This window comes from Triturus cristatus, chromosome 7 (assembly GCF_964204655.1).
Source record: "Triturus cristatus chromosome 7, aTriCri1.1, whole genome shotgun sequence".
Lineage (NCBI taxonomy): Eukaryota > Metazoa > Chordata > Amphibia > Caudata > Salamandridae > Triturus > Triturus cristatus.
The window spans coordinates 863,791,342-863,810,133 of record NC_140590.1 but is presented as its reverse complement, the minus strand read 5'-3'; the positions used below and the strand labels follow the sequence as shown (position 1 = coordinate 863,810,133).

Genomic DNA, 18,792 nt, shown 5'->3' with positions numbered 1-18,792 from the left:
GGCCAGTTGATATGCTGCCTCTACGTGTGGCTCTAGCTGGGCACTCTACAGGGTGCTGACGTCCTCACCTCCGCCTGTGGCAGGTCCCAGTCAGCCAAGCTGGCCTCTCATTCATATGTTAAAACTAGAACTTAGAAAAAAAAAGTAATCGCTTCTTAAACTATGGTTATATTCTTATAAAGTTTGTAGTACTCTCTTGGCTTTACACGCTTGAGAAGAACATAACCTCAGATGGTATTAGGATGCTTTACACATTGGCACATTTTCACGACACATGTCACAGTTAGAAGGCTTCTCTGGAAATTTGCGATTGGATAAAGTTATCTTGGACTGACTCTTCAGAGAACCATGTTGAATGAGCTTTTTGGTCTAAGTCCGCTTCCATTGTTAAAATCTCATCAGTGAAAGACAGTTGGTGCATGTCTGCAGAGCTCAACTATGAGTACCGTAGGATAGCTGAAAATCCTGGTGCGCATCAAGCGATGGGTCATGTAGAACCACTAAGCTGCAATTTTGATGATTATTGTTTTTTAAATTTAACAATTTGTTGTAAGATATAGAAAGCAAGTCCCTGCTTTTACTTCGCCATCATAATGTTTTTGTCTGTTTTAGGCAAGCCACTCCAGCCCCCAGTCAAACGGGAGCTCCTCCGCCACAGAGACTACAAGGTGGACTTGGAGTCCAAGTTGGGGAAAACCATTGTTATCACCAAAACCACACCCCAGTCAGAAATGGGAGGGTGAGTAAGACTAGCAGTTCCTTGCATCCTTTGAAAGTTTGTGGAAACCATGGTTAGAAGCACGGAAGTAATATTTGTATTGTCTCATGGGAGGGGATCTAGGACAATCTTTATCGATGCACGTACGAAATCATGCAGAAAGTCAACCCAACTGCAAAAAAATATATATATATAATTTAAAAGCCGACAGAACATTTGAGAATATTTCATTTTTCAAACTGACCTAATCTGTTTTGCGAAGGCATGTTGTGGGAGGGAGTCCTGACTTTTTTGTTTTTTTTGTTTTTGCTGCCTATTCTTATTTTCCTTCCTTAATTATTGCTCTAGCGGAGACTCCCATATTTACGTGATGTGCACCTATCTTCTCAAATTCAAATGGTGTAACAATTTCTTACCTTCAAAATAGGAATCTATATGCATCTCCTCAAAGAACATAAACTCCTTTAGCAAGCCAAATCCACCTTTTTCTCTACTAAAATACTAAACTCTGAGAATAAACCCAAGGAGATCTTTGGAATTGTTTCCGATCTGTTAAACCCTGACAGATTGATCTTACCCATACTACCTACTCAGAATCTGTGCTACACTCTCAACTCCTTCATTGACAAAATCAAGCTGATATAAGACAGTTTACCTTCCAGCATAACCCTCAATGCAACTCCTTCAGATGATAGAAATGCTATGGCGCCTTCAACATTCCCGCCATCAACAAGGATTTCCTTGTGGACCTCCTGGCCAAAGTTAAGTTGGGATCTCCAAATGATACTTGCCCACCTAAAATACTAAAAACCGTGTTCTCTGCATTCCCAGACCCGGCCATTTCCCTCCTTAAGTCATCCATCAGCCAAGCCACCGCCCCTAGACCATTGTGGTACCACTCCCCAAAAAAATGTTGAAGACCCACTCATTCTGAAAAACTACCACCCTATTTCTTTGCTTCCTTATCTGGCAAAGTTACTAGAGGCCCACGTTGCTTGCCATCTCTGCTCCTTTTTTAGAATCAATCCTTTTTATTACGTGGCCGCAAGGTAGCAAATACACAGCTTAGCTGCCTACATCATAGTGTTGGCAGAGCGAAAACTACTGAGAATGACACCGCGCTTAGGTCTACATCCCTGAGGACGACCTCGCGATGAGTTCAAGCCATAGTGAGTCATTAAGGCGCCTAGCGAAAGTACCACTTTTATAAGAAACACTAAAACAAAGAAACAACGCACCCACCCTCCCTCCGCATCAGTTCGAATCTGTCTAAGCCAGCTCACCCCTGTCGCTAATCAATGCTCAGCCATCTAGTAATTCAAGCTGTGGATGCACCAGGTGATTTAAAGGTTATGAGTCGCAGAATTTGCAGATATTTCGGGCACGTTACTTCTCTCATATCTCTGCAAGAAAGGAGCCCATAGTTTCGCAAATTCCTTGCCTTTCCCATCTACACTAAGCGATAACCGCTCCATTGCTAAGAGTTGCCAGAGTTTCTGTATCCAATCTCGAGGGTCTGGAATCATCAGGGACCCCAATGTGCTAGGAGCACCTGTCGCGCTGCAAGTAATGCCATGGCGATCTGCTTACCCTTCAGGGATTTCAGCGGGAAGAACTTAGGATGGGGGGGGGGGGAGACCCAACAATGTATATTCGGGAGTACGTGGCAGTGTAATCTGAAATGCTGCATCAATGTCATCAATGATTGCTGTCCAATAGCGCACCAGCTTTGGGCAGTGCCATAGTAAATGCACCAGAGTGCCAGTAAGACCACACCCCCGCCAGCAGAGGTCTGACTTGGACCTGTCCCAACTCTTAATGTGCACTGGAGTATAATACCAGTGAGTAACCACTTTATATGCAGATTCCTCCCCCGCCGTTTTGGAGGCAGTGTGATGCGCTCTGTAAAAAATGTGTTCCCACTCTTTGTGCGATAAGGGCCTCCCTAGGTCAGTTTCCCATCTGATTTGCGCTTTTGTGCGGTGTCTCTTCGATTGTGTAGTAATTATGGACAAAACTTCAGAGATGAGTTTACGATCATCCTTTTTACACGCCAGCCATTTTTTGAAGGATGTCAGGGGACGAGACGTGAGAGCGAAGTTCGCCGACCGCGTAACCCAGTGTGCAACCTGCGAGTAGTGGAAGGCATCTGACGCTGGCAAATCATAATCCCTGCGCAACTGATGAAAGGGGATCACGCCCTCGAGATCGAACAGGGAACCCACCCTTTTGCAACCCTCCTCCCTCCAGCGATGGAAGATCGGGGATGAACATCCTGGCTGAAAGTCGGGATTGTCTACTATGGGGGACATAGGGGAAGGAAAAGTGGTCCACCCTTTCGGGCCTGCTAATCGATCCCAAACCTTGAGAGTCGGGGAGGTAACCGGAGAAGAGTATAGCCCCCACGCTCTATGCCTGCGCGGAAGCCACAGTTCCCGCCATATGTTCCGTCTGGCTACTGTTTGGTCCATAAAATTCCAGTGCTTGCTGGATAGGGACCTGTTCCATTCCGTGATGTAACGGAGGCATGTTGCCTGGTAATAGGCACTCCCCATCGGGAAGCCGGGTCCTCCCTGTGCCTTCGAGGAGGTTAAATGTGTAAATGCGAGACGCGGTTTCTTATTGTCCCATAAGAACTTATTAAGAAGTCCCTGCAGCTTCTGAAGCGCGCCCGGCAGGGGGCTTAAAGGGAGCATTTAGAAGATGTATAGGATGCGTGGTAACACCGTCCTCTTCACTGCCGCTATCCTGCCGTATCACGCCAGTTTGAGACGCGACCAGGCAGCCAGTGCCTTGGTCGTCTGCTCCATCAACAGGGTGTAATTAAGAGCAGCCGTCCTAGCGATGGACGAGGTCAGACGAATGCCCAGGTATGCGATATCCGTGAACACCCACTGGAATGCAAAATCTTGTTGTAGATCCCGCACTTCAGTCTCCAGGATAGAGCTATTGAGGATTTGCGACTTTGTAAAGTTGACCTTAAACCCTGCTACGTTTCCAAAAGTAATAAGCTCCTTAGTCAAGTACCGCAGAGTCATTCGGGGTTGTGTGAGTGAGAGGATGACATCATTGGCATACATACTGATTTTATGTATATCCGCTCCAAATTTAAGGCCCACAATGTCAGGGTTTGAACGAATGCATTGGGCGAAAGGCCGCATGTAGAGCGCAAATAAGAGCAGGGATAAGGGACAGCCTTGCCGCGTGCCCCAGGCAATGGGGAACAGGGTCGACTTGCAACCATTGACCCGCACTGCTGCCGTGGGGGAGGCATATAGACAACGAACCCAACGGATACAATTATCTCCAAACCTGAATGCGCGTAGCACCGCGAATAAGTACTCCCAATCAACGCGGTCAAAAGCCTTCTCCGCGTCATTAGAGAGCAAGAAGGCCTGAGTGCGCGGGTGTATAAGGTCAATGAGGTGCAGTAGTCTTAGTATTATCCCCTCCTTGCCGCGTCGGTATAAAGCCGGACTGGTCCGGGTCTACAATATTATCCATGAGGGGACTAAGTCGTGAGGCTAAAACACCCGCAAACAACTTCGTGTCAATATTAAGGAGCGAGATCGGTCTGTACGTCCCACACTCGTTAGCTTCTTTCCCGGGCTTAAGGATTACAGAAATTGCCGCCTCAGATATGGAAAGCGTCACTTCCCCAGAGTCTAGGAAGGAGTTAAAAAGCCTTGTTAAAAGGGGAGCCAGCTCTGCACAAAATGTTTTGGAAAACAGGGCCGGGAAGCCATCCGGGCCCGGTGACATAGCCACTTTGAGCCGCGCTATCGCCGATATTACCTCCCCGATGGAGTCCAAATTTTCAGCTGATGGCTTGAGTAAGGGAGTGATATCGCAGAAGGCCAAATATTCCCCTGGATCATGCAAATGGGTATCTCCCTTCGAATAAAGGCGTTGGTAAAACTGACCTAAGGTATCGTCAATAAGGGCATCTGTGGTATGTTCCACTGCATTTTGGCCCCGTATGGAGGGGATTGTGGACGCCTGCTCTTGCGCCCGTAGTCTATGTGCGAGCATCCTCCCACACTTCTCCCCACTGAGGTAGAATTTATGCCGGAGCCGCAGGAGCGCATGCTCAGCCCCATCTAGATCCAGATGTTTCAGCATGCGGCGCCACGTTTCCAACTCCCTCCAAACTCTCGGTGCCCCGGTGTGCTTGTGAACTGCCTCTAGTTCTCCTACCTACTTTTCCAGCTCCGCAGTTTTCTCTTTGCACAGTTGCACGAAAGATACCGCAATAAATTCCCCCCGTACTACTAGCTTCAGAGCCTCCCATACCGACGTGAGGGGTGTGTCTCCCTGGTCGTTCTCAGAGATGTAATGTTTTATAGTGTCCCAAATTCGCTGAGTGACTTCATCAGAGTGAAGGAGGGAATCGCGGAGTCGCCAGGCCGTAGGTGTACAACGCGCGCATCGCGCTGGAAGCTGGACTGAAATGAGGGCGTGGTCTGAGAGGGAGCGAGGAGTAATATCCGCAGCGTGCAAGTGAGGGAGAAGAGATGAGGAGGCTAAAAAGTGATCAAGACGCGCATAGGTTTTGTGTGCCACTGGAAAGTATGTATGGTCGCGCTCATTAGGGTGTTGTACGCGCCACACATCGCACAGCCTGCAGTCAGACAGACATTGTTTCCCAGCCTGTGTCTGTGCCCCTGCTTGATTAGACCTCTGTCCCGATCTATCCAACTCCGGATCCATCACAACATTCAAGCCTCCCCCGATCAAAAGTGCTGAATCAGGAGAAGCAAGAGCCTCACATAGAGCTAGGCGCAAAAAGGGTTCTGGTCGCTCATTCGGGGCATATAAGGACCCAACCGTAAAATGTATATCTCCCCATTGTACCCTGACAGCCAACAACCTTCCCTTTATTTCTGTCACCGTAGAAACTACTTTGCATTGTGAGCGTGTGCGCTAAAGAGGATCGCCACCCCATTTTGTTTGCACAGTCCCGAGGACCAGAACTGTTGTGGGAAGCACCTATCCCTCATACGCTTGGTATCTTTAGCTAAAAGATGGGTTTCTCGGAGCAGACAGACCTCTCCCCCAGCATTTTCTAAAAGGGAGAGTATTGCAGATCGCTTGACAGGATTATTCAACCCCTGTACATTCAAGCTAACAATTTTCAGGTCCCTACCCATCATAGCAGTGGGGGAGAGAAAAGCTATGCACCTGCCCAAGGCCACCGGGATCAGAGCCAGTGATGGTCATCTCCCAAAACCGGGTTACCTGCCTATCTCGCCCGTGAACTGATGTGGAGCCCCAAAAGAACACCCAAAAATACCCCGTGTCCACAACATAGGAAACCCCTGAAGAAAACAAGACCGAGAGAAAACAAGAAAACATGACAAAAGTTCTACTCAGTGGTCAGTGTCCAGGGAAATGTGGCACAATACCAGTCCGCACCAAGGTTGACGTGTCTATCACACCGATGAATAGGGTGTAGCAACACTGCGCTCAGTCGAAGGGCCTCCTGCCTCCGACGCCGAATGAAGCGCCCAAGTGGCCGCCATGCCAAGCACTTCAAGGTGTCACCGGGTTATCTGTTACTTGTGCAACTGATGAGAGGGCCGCCTCCCTTTCCAGCTTGCTAGCAGCCGTGTCAGGTGCGGTGCTTGGCATCGATCTCCCAACTCGTTGCCATTCAGAGGAGTGACGTCATCTGCGAGGGAGTGGTTGAGCATCTTCTGTCCCAGTGGCGGGCCTCTCCATACCCAGCTTGTCATACGCTTCCTCCAAGTATCAGATTTGAAGCAATTTGCCCTGATGTTTGAAGGTGAGGCGGAACGGATGGCCCCATGAGTAAGGAATCTTCTGTTCTCGGAGATGGGTGGTGATGGGCTTAAATTCTCTGCGTTTAAGCACTGTGGGAGCTGCTAAGTCTTGGTAAAGCGTAGGTTGGTGGCCGCAGAACTGCACTGGGTTAAGGTCCCTAGCCCTACGCAGGATGCGTTCCTTTAGTTGAAAATCATGCACGCAGAGGAGTATGTCGGGGGAGGGGAGCCTTAGCACCACGCAGAAGGCCCACTCGGTGAACACGATCCATTTGTATCTCCTGTACCTACATGTCCCCAAGGATCTGTAGGGACAAGGCGCTTCACCTTTCCATGGAACCGCCCGGATCCGGATATTGTTACGTCTGGAGCGGTTCTCCAAATCCTCCATGTGGGCTTGCAAATCTATGTTCTGCTCCTGAAGACGCAGCATCTCCGGCTGTAGCTGGTGTAAATCGTCCTCCCTGCTCAGATCGTGTACCTCCAATGTCGCCACTCTTTCCCCAATTCCATCAACATCACGCCGAACCTCTAGCAGATCCGCAGAAAGCTGTGAACGGAGGTCCTGAATGTCCTCCTTGATAGCGGAGAAGACCAGCGTCGTTCCAGCTGGAGGCTGTGTTGCTGAGTGCCCCAATGTTTTCTGCAGAAGGTCCTTCAGGGATTTCTCTTACCCCTGGTCAATGACATACTGACTCCGGGCGATCTCCACTGGACACTCCTCGTGCCCCTGTCCCTGAATGAGAGTAGAGGTCCAGGACACACACTACCACCAGGCCTTCTCTGACAGGTCCAGCGAACTGCGTCAGTACACTGCCGGCGCACAGGGGGATGCACACACTCGGCCTCGTACCGCCGACTTACGTCACCTCTGCACTCTGTGTTCTCTCCCAGTCCCGGGCCAGCCCGTTCTCTCCCAGTATTAAATTCTCCTGACCGTCAGCTTACAATTAGCGCGGGGAGTATTGTGATTCAACAGGGCAGCCGGGCCCAGAGGTCAGCAAAGTTATACAGCATCCAGGGAGAGCCAGGGCCACGAGGACGACCACCCCACCATTAGCGCATTCCAGGGGGTAGCTCCGGCAGGAGGATGGGGGTGCCGCAGGCACCAAGTCGCTGTCCCACAGCCTGCCACGTGATCACTCGCACAGGGAGGGAGCATTTGTTAAGGACCCACCGGGGCAGGACCTACTCGCATCTCAAAGCCCTTCTGATCAGTGGGGATCGCGGGTGTGGCCTCAATCACTCCAGGCACCACCAAGGGCACTGTATGCCAGACAACAGTGGGAAAGATATTGCAGTTAAATCCTTCAGGGTGACTTTCCAGAAGTCTCAATGCAGGCTGTCACACACAGTCTCTCCCTTTATTGGGCTCAGGTCTCATGGCCGTACCGCTCCCGCTAGGCCTCGCCGTCACCTCTACACCAGTGCTCTGAGCAGGGCAACGCTGCAGTGTCCCGCTTTCCCAGCTCCCAGGCACCGGTGGCAGCCCCGGTCGGGGTGCCGCACCGTCCGCCGATCCCCGCCACTCCTTACCTGCGGGCCCCTCGGGGGATCGCCGCTGCAGCAATGGCTGTTGCTCCCAGCCGCACTAAAAGTCCAGGACCCCGCACAACAGTTGGGGATCCGGGTCGGCAGCTCTCCTAAAGCACAGGCCCTTGCACTCATGCACTCTCAGCCACCATCTTCTGAGGAACTCGTGCAGGCCGTCACCGGAGCTCCCAAAATGGCGCCGCCTTCAGATCGTGTCCCGTCGCGATCGCGCCAGCTCTGCCCATGCTCCGATACAGTTCCAGCAAGGGTCTCACCCGAGGGGGGGGTGCTTGCGGCTGCCGTTAAGAACTCTCGGTGCGGATCGCACCGGGGGTCGAGGCTGTCTGCGCGCCCACTCGGCTATCTGCACGGCTGCTCTTCTCCCACAGGGCCGCAGCGATACCGGGGCCGGGAAGGATCAGCACGGCGGTAAAAGTCACCTGTGTCCCAAAACTGGGCTCGCCACCGAATCCAGGGCAGCTCTGCGATTCAGCACACCCGCCGGTAAGCACGGATGGGTACCAGAATGGGCGAGATTACAAAGCTGAACAGTGGTGGCGCCGAAGGGATAGGGACCCACGTCCTATCTCGCCGCCATCTTGGCCACGCCCCCTCTGCTCCTTTTTTAGAGGAATCCAATTTCCTTGACCGGCACCAAGGAAGCTTCCGGCCAACCCACTCCACTGAAGCGGTCATCCTCTCTGTAGTGGATGACATGTGAGAAGAAGTTGTCAGGGGCATTACAAAGGCACTGGTACCCCTTTGATTTATCGGCGGCCTTCGACACGGTCGACCACAATCTTTTGGTGGACCACGTCGATGTTGCAGGGCACAGCCCTTAATTGGGACATCTTCTTTTAAAAAGACTGCTGTCAGTTCGACTGACTCCCTTTAGCTCATCCAAGGTTTTGTTGAACCGCAGAGTACCCCAAGGATCCTCCCTGTCCCGTTAACTGTACAACTTCCCCCTCGTACACACTCTAAATCAAATGAATGTCAGAATATACAACTACGCAGACAAAATGCAGTTACTCTTCACTATCAGCTACTCATCTGAATAACGGGAAGCCTTTCAAAATACAATGCTGTTCATCCATAATTGAATGAACAACAATCATCTAAAGTTACATTCCGAAAAAATTGAAATTGTTATAACCAGAAACCAGTTCGATCCTTGGAGTCCCTCAGACTGTCCACCAACGATTTGGTGCTCCCCCAAAAACCAGTATAAAGTCTCTGGGGTCCTCATCGATGAGGACCTCTCTATGAAGCCCCAGCTAGGAGAAGTCACTTCTTCCTGTTTCTTGCAACTCCTAAGAATCAGGAAAGTTAGGAAACTCCTCACCGCGTAAGCCCTTGTCCAATAGTCATAGCCCTGGTCATCTCTAGGATTGCTATACCAACTCTATGTATCTAGGTCTCCCCAAATGCCTCAATCGAAGACTCCAACTGGCCCAGAATCAAGCAGCCAGATTGATATTCTATCAAGCAAGACACAGCCACATTACCTCTCTGAGATAATTACACTGGCTACCTGTAGAACAAAGGACTGTACTCATAAATACATTGCCAACCAAAATCTAAGATCCATCCACATGAACCTTCTCCCCATCCTCAAATTTAAAAAGAAGAAAATGGGAGGCTCCAGATTCTCAGTTTTGGCCCCCCGCATCTTGAATGCCCTACCCCCAGAGATAAGAGCCACCCCCAGGTACAGGACATTGATTCAACTACTAAATACCTGGCTTCCTAAACAAGCATATGACTAAGCACTGTTGAGAAGTGCACAATATTTCTGTTGCCCAACCGTCAACAAATACTACTACTACAAAACTGCTTGATCTCTCAGCAGCTTTTGATATGGTAAATCATGGATTGCTGTTGGAACGTCTGTCGGAAATCAATGTCACTGGTAAGGTCTGGGACTCAGTCTTTCCTTTCGGACAGAGAACAATTTGCGTCTCATCCTTTCTTTTTCCATTGCGGGGTCCCTCAGGCATTCTCGCTCTGTTCAACTTTATTTAATGTCTGCATTACACCTTTCGCTGGTGTAATTAAAGGTTTTGGCTTCTCCTTGACTTCCTACGCTGATCACGCCCAAATCGTTATCTCACTGGCCAAGGATGATACAGGCATAAGTACCAGATTTTGCGACTGCATTCAGACAGTCTGCACATGGATGAGCAGGAACTGCTTGAAACTGAATGCAGGAAAAAACAGAAATGATGTTCTTTGGTGCACAAACTTCCCACAGGACCCCGTCCTGCTGGCCAGCAGATTTGGTACCTCCGTCAAGACCCGGAACTTGGATTTCTGATCGACAATAAACTAAGCTATACTAATCACGTCAGCGCCCTGTCCTCTTCTACTTTCTTAACTCTAAGAATTCTAAAAAAGATTCTCCCGTTTATTCCTGTCCACCTCCAGAAAATTCTCATTGCATCATTGGTAATGACTACATTGGATTACTGTAACGTCTACTACTCCTCGCCCACCAGTATATCCTTAACAAACTGCAAAAAATGCAGAATGCTGCGGCAAGACTTCTCTTAAAGATTCCAAAACCTCATTCAGTAGCCACAGCCATCAAAAACTTGCATTGACAGAGGTTTACATTCAAAGCACTGTATCGCCTACAAGACACTCCACGGCTTAGGCCCCAACTTTCTTCAACAAAGTTTCAACTGGTACCTCCCAGCAAGAACCTTAAGTTCTGCCACAGCCAAACATATAATTGTCCCCAAATTCAAACGACCCACCTTCGGCCACAGGAGTGTCTTTCTAGGAACGACAAAAACTTGGAATGCCTTACCACTGCAAATCAAGAGTGCACCTAGTCTCATGACCTTTAGGAAGCTCTTGAAGACCTGGCTCTTCAACACCCGCTAGCTCTTCCATCCACTTCCCTGATATTCTTCTCCGGAATCAAAGCCGGCGCCAAGACACCCTTGGGTAATCGAGCGCTTTAGAAATATAGTAACATAACATAGAAACGGGTGTGCTTGGGTGTTTTACATCCTACCTTGAAATTCCCCACATATGTAAATGAAGTGACTTAGTCTTGTCACGATTAGTTACCGGCTTTACGTTGTTTTTTTTTCTCCCCATATATACATATAAAAAAATAGTGTAGTAGTCATATGCCTAGTAGTTAAAATCTCCTCTAGTATACGCAAACCGTGTAAATCTGTCCCAAAGATAGGCTGGTGAGGATCGACACCTGCCAGTTACACTAAATTTCGAGTCGCGGTCTCGAGCAGTATAGTCACAGCACTGGTTTCCTCATACGTTAAAAAACGTATGCTAGATGATGCATCGTCGGACGCTTTGAAGAACCTATTTGATAGTACCATAGGTGATGTTTTTATGTTTTTTAAGATCTTTCATCTTTTCTAGATTTACGTGCATTGCACCCACCACAGTGAGTCATAGGCGGAGGAAACGTGTTGCTGTAATCATCACCAAAATATTTTGTAGATTAAAGTTGAACCCAAAAAGGACTATCGGTTTTCTTTAGATATCCTGCCAGTCCTGTTTTAGCAGTATTCCTAAATTGTTGTTTTTTTCCCAACTTTCAGGGCGGTCCTCAGGGCGGCACCACTTAGCATTACATTACATTTCAACCTTAAAACATTCAGTACATTTTTAACCTTCGCCAGAGTATGCCAGAGCTAGACTTGGAATAGTAAATATGACCCCTGGATTATTTTGGAGGAAGCTGTACTTGCAGTAAATATTCTAGGGTTGGGGTTAGAATAGTAAATTAGCTTCCAACATAAATAAACAACACTCCGTATGGGTTTTCACATTTTAAAGCAATTTCGATTGAACCACAAGATGGCGCTGAAATGCTATGCATGTTAATCTACCGCCTAAACCAAGTTACAAAAGCCCGTCATTTCCATAGTGTTTTGTTGTTTGAAAAAATATGTTATGGATTGCAAAAAAAGCAAAACGTAAACGCTTTTTTAAAAAAATTTAGAGCACAGCTATTAAAAAGGATGCTTGCAAGCCTCCGTTCAAAATAAAGTTCTACTTTTTTTTTGTGCTTCTCTGTTGCACATTATATTGCTTTAATTATCCAGGGGCATACTATTAAACGTGGATGGAAATATTATACGTTTTCTCATGTGCCTTCCTGTATGTATTGTTTGCGGCCCAAAACGAAAAACATGTCAAGGCTACTCGCATGTTATATTTTCACGTAGAGCTGGTACAAGAGATGCGGCAAGCTAGCTTTTTCCAGGCCTTAAGTGGCATATTTAGGCATTTATGCATTTATGTGGCATGATGATCATACCTTATATATTATCTTTCAGCTATTATTGCAACGTGTGTGATTGCGTCGTGAAAGACTCCATCAACTTCTTAGACCACATAAATGGCAAAAAACGTAAGTTTTGTTATGTTGTATGATTTTTAATAAAAACGACACCTAAAGGGAAAATGATAACTTAACCTCGTTTAAGAAACTGACCATTTTTTATTGTATTGCACGACAGATCAGAGAAACCTGGGGATGTCTATGAGGGTGGAGCGCTCGACGCTTGACCAAGTGAAGAAACGCTTTGAAGCTAACAAGAAAAAAATGGAGGAGAAACAAAAAGATTACGACTTTGAGGAGAGATTGAAGGAGCTCCGAGAGGAGGTGAGAGCCAACTGCCGGAGCTTAGGAGTAATGAAGAGGCATGTAACCTCTTTAAGGCCAGGTTATTTCTAAACACAAAGGGAGTAATAAAGCCTACACGGAGTTGTGCCACCAGTGTGCTTGTGCATGGCGGCCGTGTAGGGCTCAATGTCAATTCCTGAAGACACAGTTTTTGTTGATGGGATGGGGACTCTTGAACTGCAGGGCACCTGTAGACTGACTTAATAACAATATGCCAGTTTTTAAAAACTCAACCAAAATGGTGACACTACTCGTTTGCGCTTGCCACGGTAGAGGGGGTTTACAGTAAGCCTGGGTGGAGTTTGTCGCGGAACTCCGCAAAGTGACAAAAAAACGACACCAAGCTAAGCGGGGTATCGCGGACAGCGGAGGGGGTTACTTTGTGCCGTTCGCATTGATTTTTAGTGCCAGGGGTTTGTACTGCGTTGTAAAATCAGTGCAAATGGCACCATGCACAGTGCAAGAGGGCGCTGCTTCTTTCTGCTGCTCAAGTAGACTTTCTACTCGAGCGGCAGCTTCCTCAACGCGAGCGGAAGGTTTTTCAACGCGTGCGGTAGCAATCATCTGCGACTGTCCGCATTGAGAAATCTCGCTGGGAAGTGGTCGTGCTTGCCAACTTACCATTGGCGAGCGAGGGGAAAAAGCTCTGCTCTGCATAGTTTTTCAGAACTACGCAAGCTCCGCGGAGCGTGAAAAACTCTGGAAACTTTGTGAACGGGGTGGAGTTCACCGCCAAGGCTTAGTTTAAGGAAAGCAGGACGCAAACATCAAGCAGTACTTTCTGGTAATTTCCTTGTAATTGCTTTAGCTTGCCAGCTGATTATTGCAGTCCTTGGCTCTGGGTAAGAATCGGTCTGGTCCACCATGCAGTTTGTTGGCTACCACTACACGTGCACCAAACTAGGTACACCTGCACCAAACTAGGTGCAGACATGTGTAGGATTTGAATTACAAGTCATGGCAGCTTCCTCTGCTAAAGTGTGTGCTACTACAGAATAACGTTGTTGTATCGCTGCCTTGGGTAAATCTTTGTCATTAAGGAAGAAACCTTGATCAACTTTGAGTCACGCTGTGAAAATAATACTTTGGGTAGGGTAACATTGTAAAATGAATGCAAGACTCTATAGGCATGCATAATACCTCCCATAGAGGCACGTGAATAAAGCTGACTGTTACTTAAGAGTGGCCGATACCTAAGTAATAAGAGAAGTGTTTTTGCTTTCAAAAACCAGAGTTGAGTGCAAGTCTCATAAAACCACATCTTCATTGACAATGGGCAGTAAAAACATAAACTACCAGTTTGTGTCATCCATACAATCAAGTATAGTATGAGAATGTTCCTCAAAAGAAAGATAATTATTGGTTTGTTAGTTCTGTGCCTAGATCTTACTTTGGAAGTTGTTTTTCCAGTGTGTTCACTTTCTTCACTTGACACTTCCTAAAAAGTATCCATTGCCGAAGCGGTCTGTCTGCTTGTTACTTTGAGCTCCACTTATTGATTTAAAGGTGGCATTGTGCGTTTCTTAAGTAACGGCTTCATGCCAGGGTGGATTCTAGAATTATTGGGATGACTTATTGTGAAAGGTGGGCACACTGTTTCTTCTCATCTAATACATAAGGCGCCCTTCAGGAGCGTAACTGCATGTAACGTAAAGACAGAAGAGGAATGTGTGCGTGCAGGGTGGCCTTCCTAGGAAGCATTCCTGTACCTGATATCTGCAACAGCTACCTGGTCCTCACCACACACACTTTCACTTAACACTAATGTGTGGATGTACTTGCTCACCAACAAGGTAACTTTGGACAGGCTGTGCGCCGTAACTTTTACAATCTTCTGCAACATCCTCTGGCTAGCCACCGCTTATAGGAGGACTTCTTTATTGTCTATGCACAGCATAAAGCCACACATTCCTCGAACAGAAAATGTTACAAACGCTGTATGCATCAGTTTGTGGCATGTAGTTCTGTAGGTTCTTCCCGGAAGCCTTGGTTGTTACAGATGTCCTTTACCTTTTCTGTCTTTTATTTCTTGCATGGTCATCTCTTTTATGTATCTCTATGCTCCATCCTCACCTGCCATGCTGAAAACAATCTAACAGAGTCGTTGCCCAGGCGAATTACCAGCAATAGGTGGTTGCTATTCCTCATGACTCGAGAAGACGAATTTGTAGAAAAACAACCTGCACGCATCTGAGCCTAACACTAGATAGCAGGTGTTTTGCACAACATGTGAATTTACAGCTCTACATGCCACAAACCGATGCTAGGGCAAGTAAAATTTTCCTAATGTAGCGCTTACTACCTTCATTGGAGTGAGTAGAACTTTAGTCCAGAACCATATGTTAGTGGTAAATAGATCTTAGATAAGTAATGTGCTTCCTTTTCCTTGTAGGATTAGTTGAGATAAGTTTGTGCTCTTGAGATCTCTTGCGTTTACTCTGTTTTGAATAGGGATAGCTCACTAAAGAGAGGAAAGAGAAGATGGAAGCTTTTGGAAGCGTGGACATGTGTGCCTTTTGGATGAGTAGATTGTTGAAGCTCAAACAGGGGGAGAAAACCCATTGGTAACATAAAGCTCTGAACATACACACAATTTCAATTTGCGTAGCACACATTCTCTGTTTAGGGTGGAGGCACCCTACCGTTCCATATCTTTTGTTCCCTCTGTTATTCTGTCCCATTTTCTTTTTACTCAAAATAAAAAAAAAAATATATCCTGCAGGTAGGAGACTGTGAACCGACCCATATAGAAATCGACCATCTCTCTGCAGTTTCAAATCTAGGCATAGAGGTTTAATTGTATTACATTTCTTCTCGCTTCAGTTAGACCGCGTTGATTTTTTTTTTTCTTCTTTCTTTTCTTTCTCCCTGCTACAACAATGATGTGCTGTCCCGTTTTTAGGGGATCCGTGGTGTTCCCTGCTATATATCACCAGATTGGGATGTGGTTGCCCTCAGCTTAAACATGATTCAGATGCAGCTTTCTTAAGCCTCGAGGAATGCTTGTGAGGACAACCTTCTGTAGTGCCAACTGGAGCCGAAGGGCCTACCAGACCAATTCATGCACCGTCGGTCAGGGATAGTGGGTGCAGGGGGAGGGAGCAGCCGGCGTATTAGGAATTAGATAAGCCAGTTATGTCTGCTGAGCATGCCCTCTGGGCCAGCAGTCAGCATCTGATTCTGGAACATTATTTAACGGGGGCCGTGAATATTGTCATCCTATGGGACTGCTTTGAACAGTCTGAGACATCGTTTCATTTTCTGTAAGTTTATAGAATTGGTTAATTCTTGACCGAATATCACCCGTCTTGCGTGGTATAACGCTTGTCCTGTCCACCAATAACGAGGGCAAAAAGAATAGCCTTTGCATTACTCCTTTTTGCTCTAAATTTATTTTGTCAGTATGCTCGGTTGGTTAACGCACAATTGTTTTACTGAACTCTGCCAATCGGCACAATTGTTAAGGCTCGCGATTTTTGGCATCTTTGAAACTAAGGCACAGACATGACAAAATTGCAAGAGACCACACTTTTTAAGCAAGTGGGGAAGCTGGAATGTTGAATTAACAACAAATAGTGTCCTACGGTTGCATTTATATATATATATATATATATATATATATATATATATATATATATATATATATATATATATATATATATATATTTTTTTTTTTAAGGAACCATTTTTATAAGTATAAGGTGGTAGACAAGTCTTGTACATTGTAGTTGTAAAATTCAAGACCACAAGCAAGATATCCGAATCCTATTGAAGTGTATGGTCTTCATCTCCACATTATACCTCGGCATGGCCTAACAACGTAAAATAGTCTCTCCAAGGTCCGCATAGTTTACTGTGCCTCTTGCCAAGGTTGTAACTTAGTAAGTCTAGGGGGGCGGACGGGGGGAAGAGGTGGTTTGTGAGCTTCAGATTCCTCAACAATCAAGCTGGCACATAGAGGGGTATGTTTTCCAAATTGTCAAGCAGCACATGAGCCCAAAATGCTACGCTGCGCGAGAAACAGAGCTCCATATTTAGAAACATGACACTCTCCTCCCCTCTCCCTAGCATCTGCGCACAATCTGGTAACTGTGCGCCATGCACACACCTTTGCACCACAGTTCAAGGTTGTCTGCGTGAGTCTAGTATAGTACTGGAATGGTACCCTTCCAGTACAAAATACAATGCTTAGACTAACTTTAAAATATTTCCCACTTTGCATGTGTTCTGGACAGTGCAGCACACATGAAAAGTTGGAAAAGTAATTTTGCCTTGGAAAGTAATTTGGGGAAAAAAGACTTTGTCAATTTGCATTACTTTTGTGACGCAAACACGGCACAAAATATTAGTAAATATACCCCATAATGTTAAAATACATTATACAAGAAGCATAGGGCATGAGAGGGGTTTCAGGGGCAGTGGGAAAGGAGAGTAATGTGGATTGGGTAGGGTTACTTACTGAGGAACCTCATTATTTTGTGAAATATCCCCCCCAAAAAATTATTTCTCTTTCCAAACCGAGAGAGGGAAAGTGTGTACGTGTTTTTAGTATGTATACAAATTCCTGGTAAAATCCTACAGACTCCTCACCATACTATACTGAAAGCACCTGTACCCACCTGTTTATCACAAAATACATTGATTAGGGAGGTGTATGGCCCCAAACAACCCACCTAAAGCTACACCAATGCCTCTTAGGAACTTTTCCTAGCTCAGTGTCCTACTGGCCCATCACACCTTGCTTTGGGGACGTACTGTACTTTGTAGTATCTCACACCACAATGTTGTCTCTTGTGTCTTTAGGAGGAAAAGGCCAAAGCTTATAGGAAGGAGAAACAGAAAGAGAAAAAAAGGAAAGCCGAGGAAGATTTATCCTTTGAAGATGACGATGAAATGGCGGCTGTGATGGGGTTCTCTGGATTTGGCACAACGAAGAAGGGCCACTGATGTCGTGTTTGCTACTTCCATCCACCCTTTCATAATTTTACCGCCTAATGTTTTGTCCCAAGGAGACCTCGAGTGGGGAAAATCCCCATCTCCCAATGGACTTGAAATGTGTGCTCCCTGGTGACAATCGACTGATGGTGCGGACTTTTGTACTGGATAGTAAAGCAAGGTTGGACTGCGTTTTTTCCATACCCCGGGTTCGAAGGGTACTTCATTTTAGTTCGCCATACTTTTCTTTTGAGCAGAAAATGAAAGAGAAATCTTTGAATTAGCTGGAAATGCCCCATTTCCTGTGTTGTATAGTGCAGGTCCTTCCCCCGCACGTGCTTTTAAATAAACTCATTGCCTCTGTCACGGTTGCTGATTTTGATTATTTTCATCTATTGTGAGGAGGCTGGAGCTGAACAGTTTTATGGGAAACAATTTACTATCCATTCCAACATAAGTCACTGTGCGAGTCCTGGAGGTTTTTCCCCGTATGTGCTCTGTGGCCTTGTCTGATGCAATATGTTGGGTACATTGTGTGTTTATAAACATTAATAAAATCTTGATGGCAAGGTCTGAATGATGAACGGCGCAGTTAATTCAAGTATGAAATAATGTAATAACTCATGTTTTCAGCACTGCAGGTTTATTTAAATAACCCAGCCAGACATTTACAAGTACAGTGCTTTTTTGCTGAGGTGTTTTCTGGGGTTTGCCCCCCCGGGGGGGGGGGGGGGGGTCTGGGGGGCTACAAATATTTTCACACATACAGTAGTATCACATGGCATTTTGATTTTTATTTGACATTATTTAGTTCTCGTGTGTCATAAGCCTCTGTGTTCCTCTATATTTGTTGTCTTGGTTCTTATTGAGATGTTTCCATATTGGGATGGCTTTGTAAGGAAGGCAGTGTTTCTATGACATAGCAACAATAGCTCCCTCTGTTTTAGGAAAATTCTGCCATACAAATCAGTTATGCCCTTCATTAGTTCCTGTTTTGGCTTACCTATGCGCTAGAATGGCAACTCTGTAGAATACTCTGTTCTGCAGTATAACAGTCGTAGTTCACACAGAAGCCTTTGAAGGCAGGGATCACATTTAGGATTTGGTGCATGTTAGACCTGGCACCATTGGCGTGGGTCTCCCTTCCATTTTTC

General features: G+C 46.4%; 1 protein-coding gene across 1 annotated transcript in view; it reads left to right on the top strand.

Annotated features, from left to right (window-relative positions):
• The window catches only part of ZMAT2 (zinc finger matrin-type 2), a 96,915-nt gene extending 78,704 nt beyond the window's left edge, over positions 1-18,211 (top strand). Inside the window, exons 3-6 of the mRNA XM_085617798.1 lie at positions 613-739; positions 12,354-12,427; positions 12,537-12,682; positions 17,507-18,211. Coding sequence (XP_085473924.1) covers positions 613-739; positions 12,354-12,427; positions 12,537-12,682; positions 17,507-17,650 — 491 coding nt within the window. The 3' untranslated portion in view covers positions 17,651-18,211. The remainder of the gene's footprint in view (positions 1-612; positions 740-12,353; positions 12,428-12,536; positions 12,683-17,506) is intronic.
• Positions 18,212-18,792: the final 581 nt, after the last annotated feature.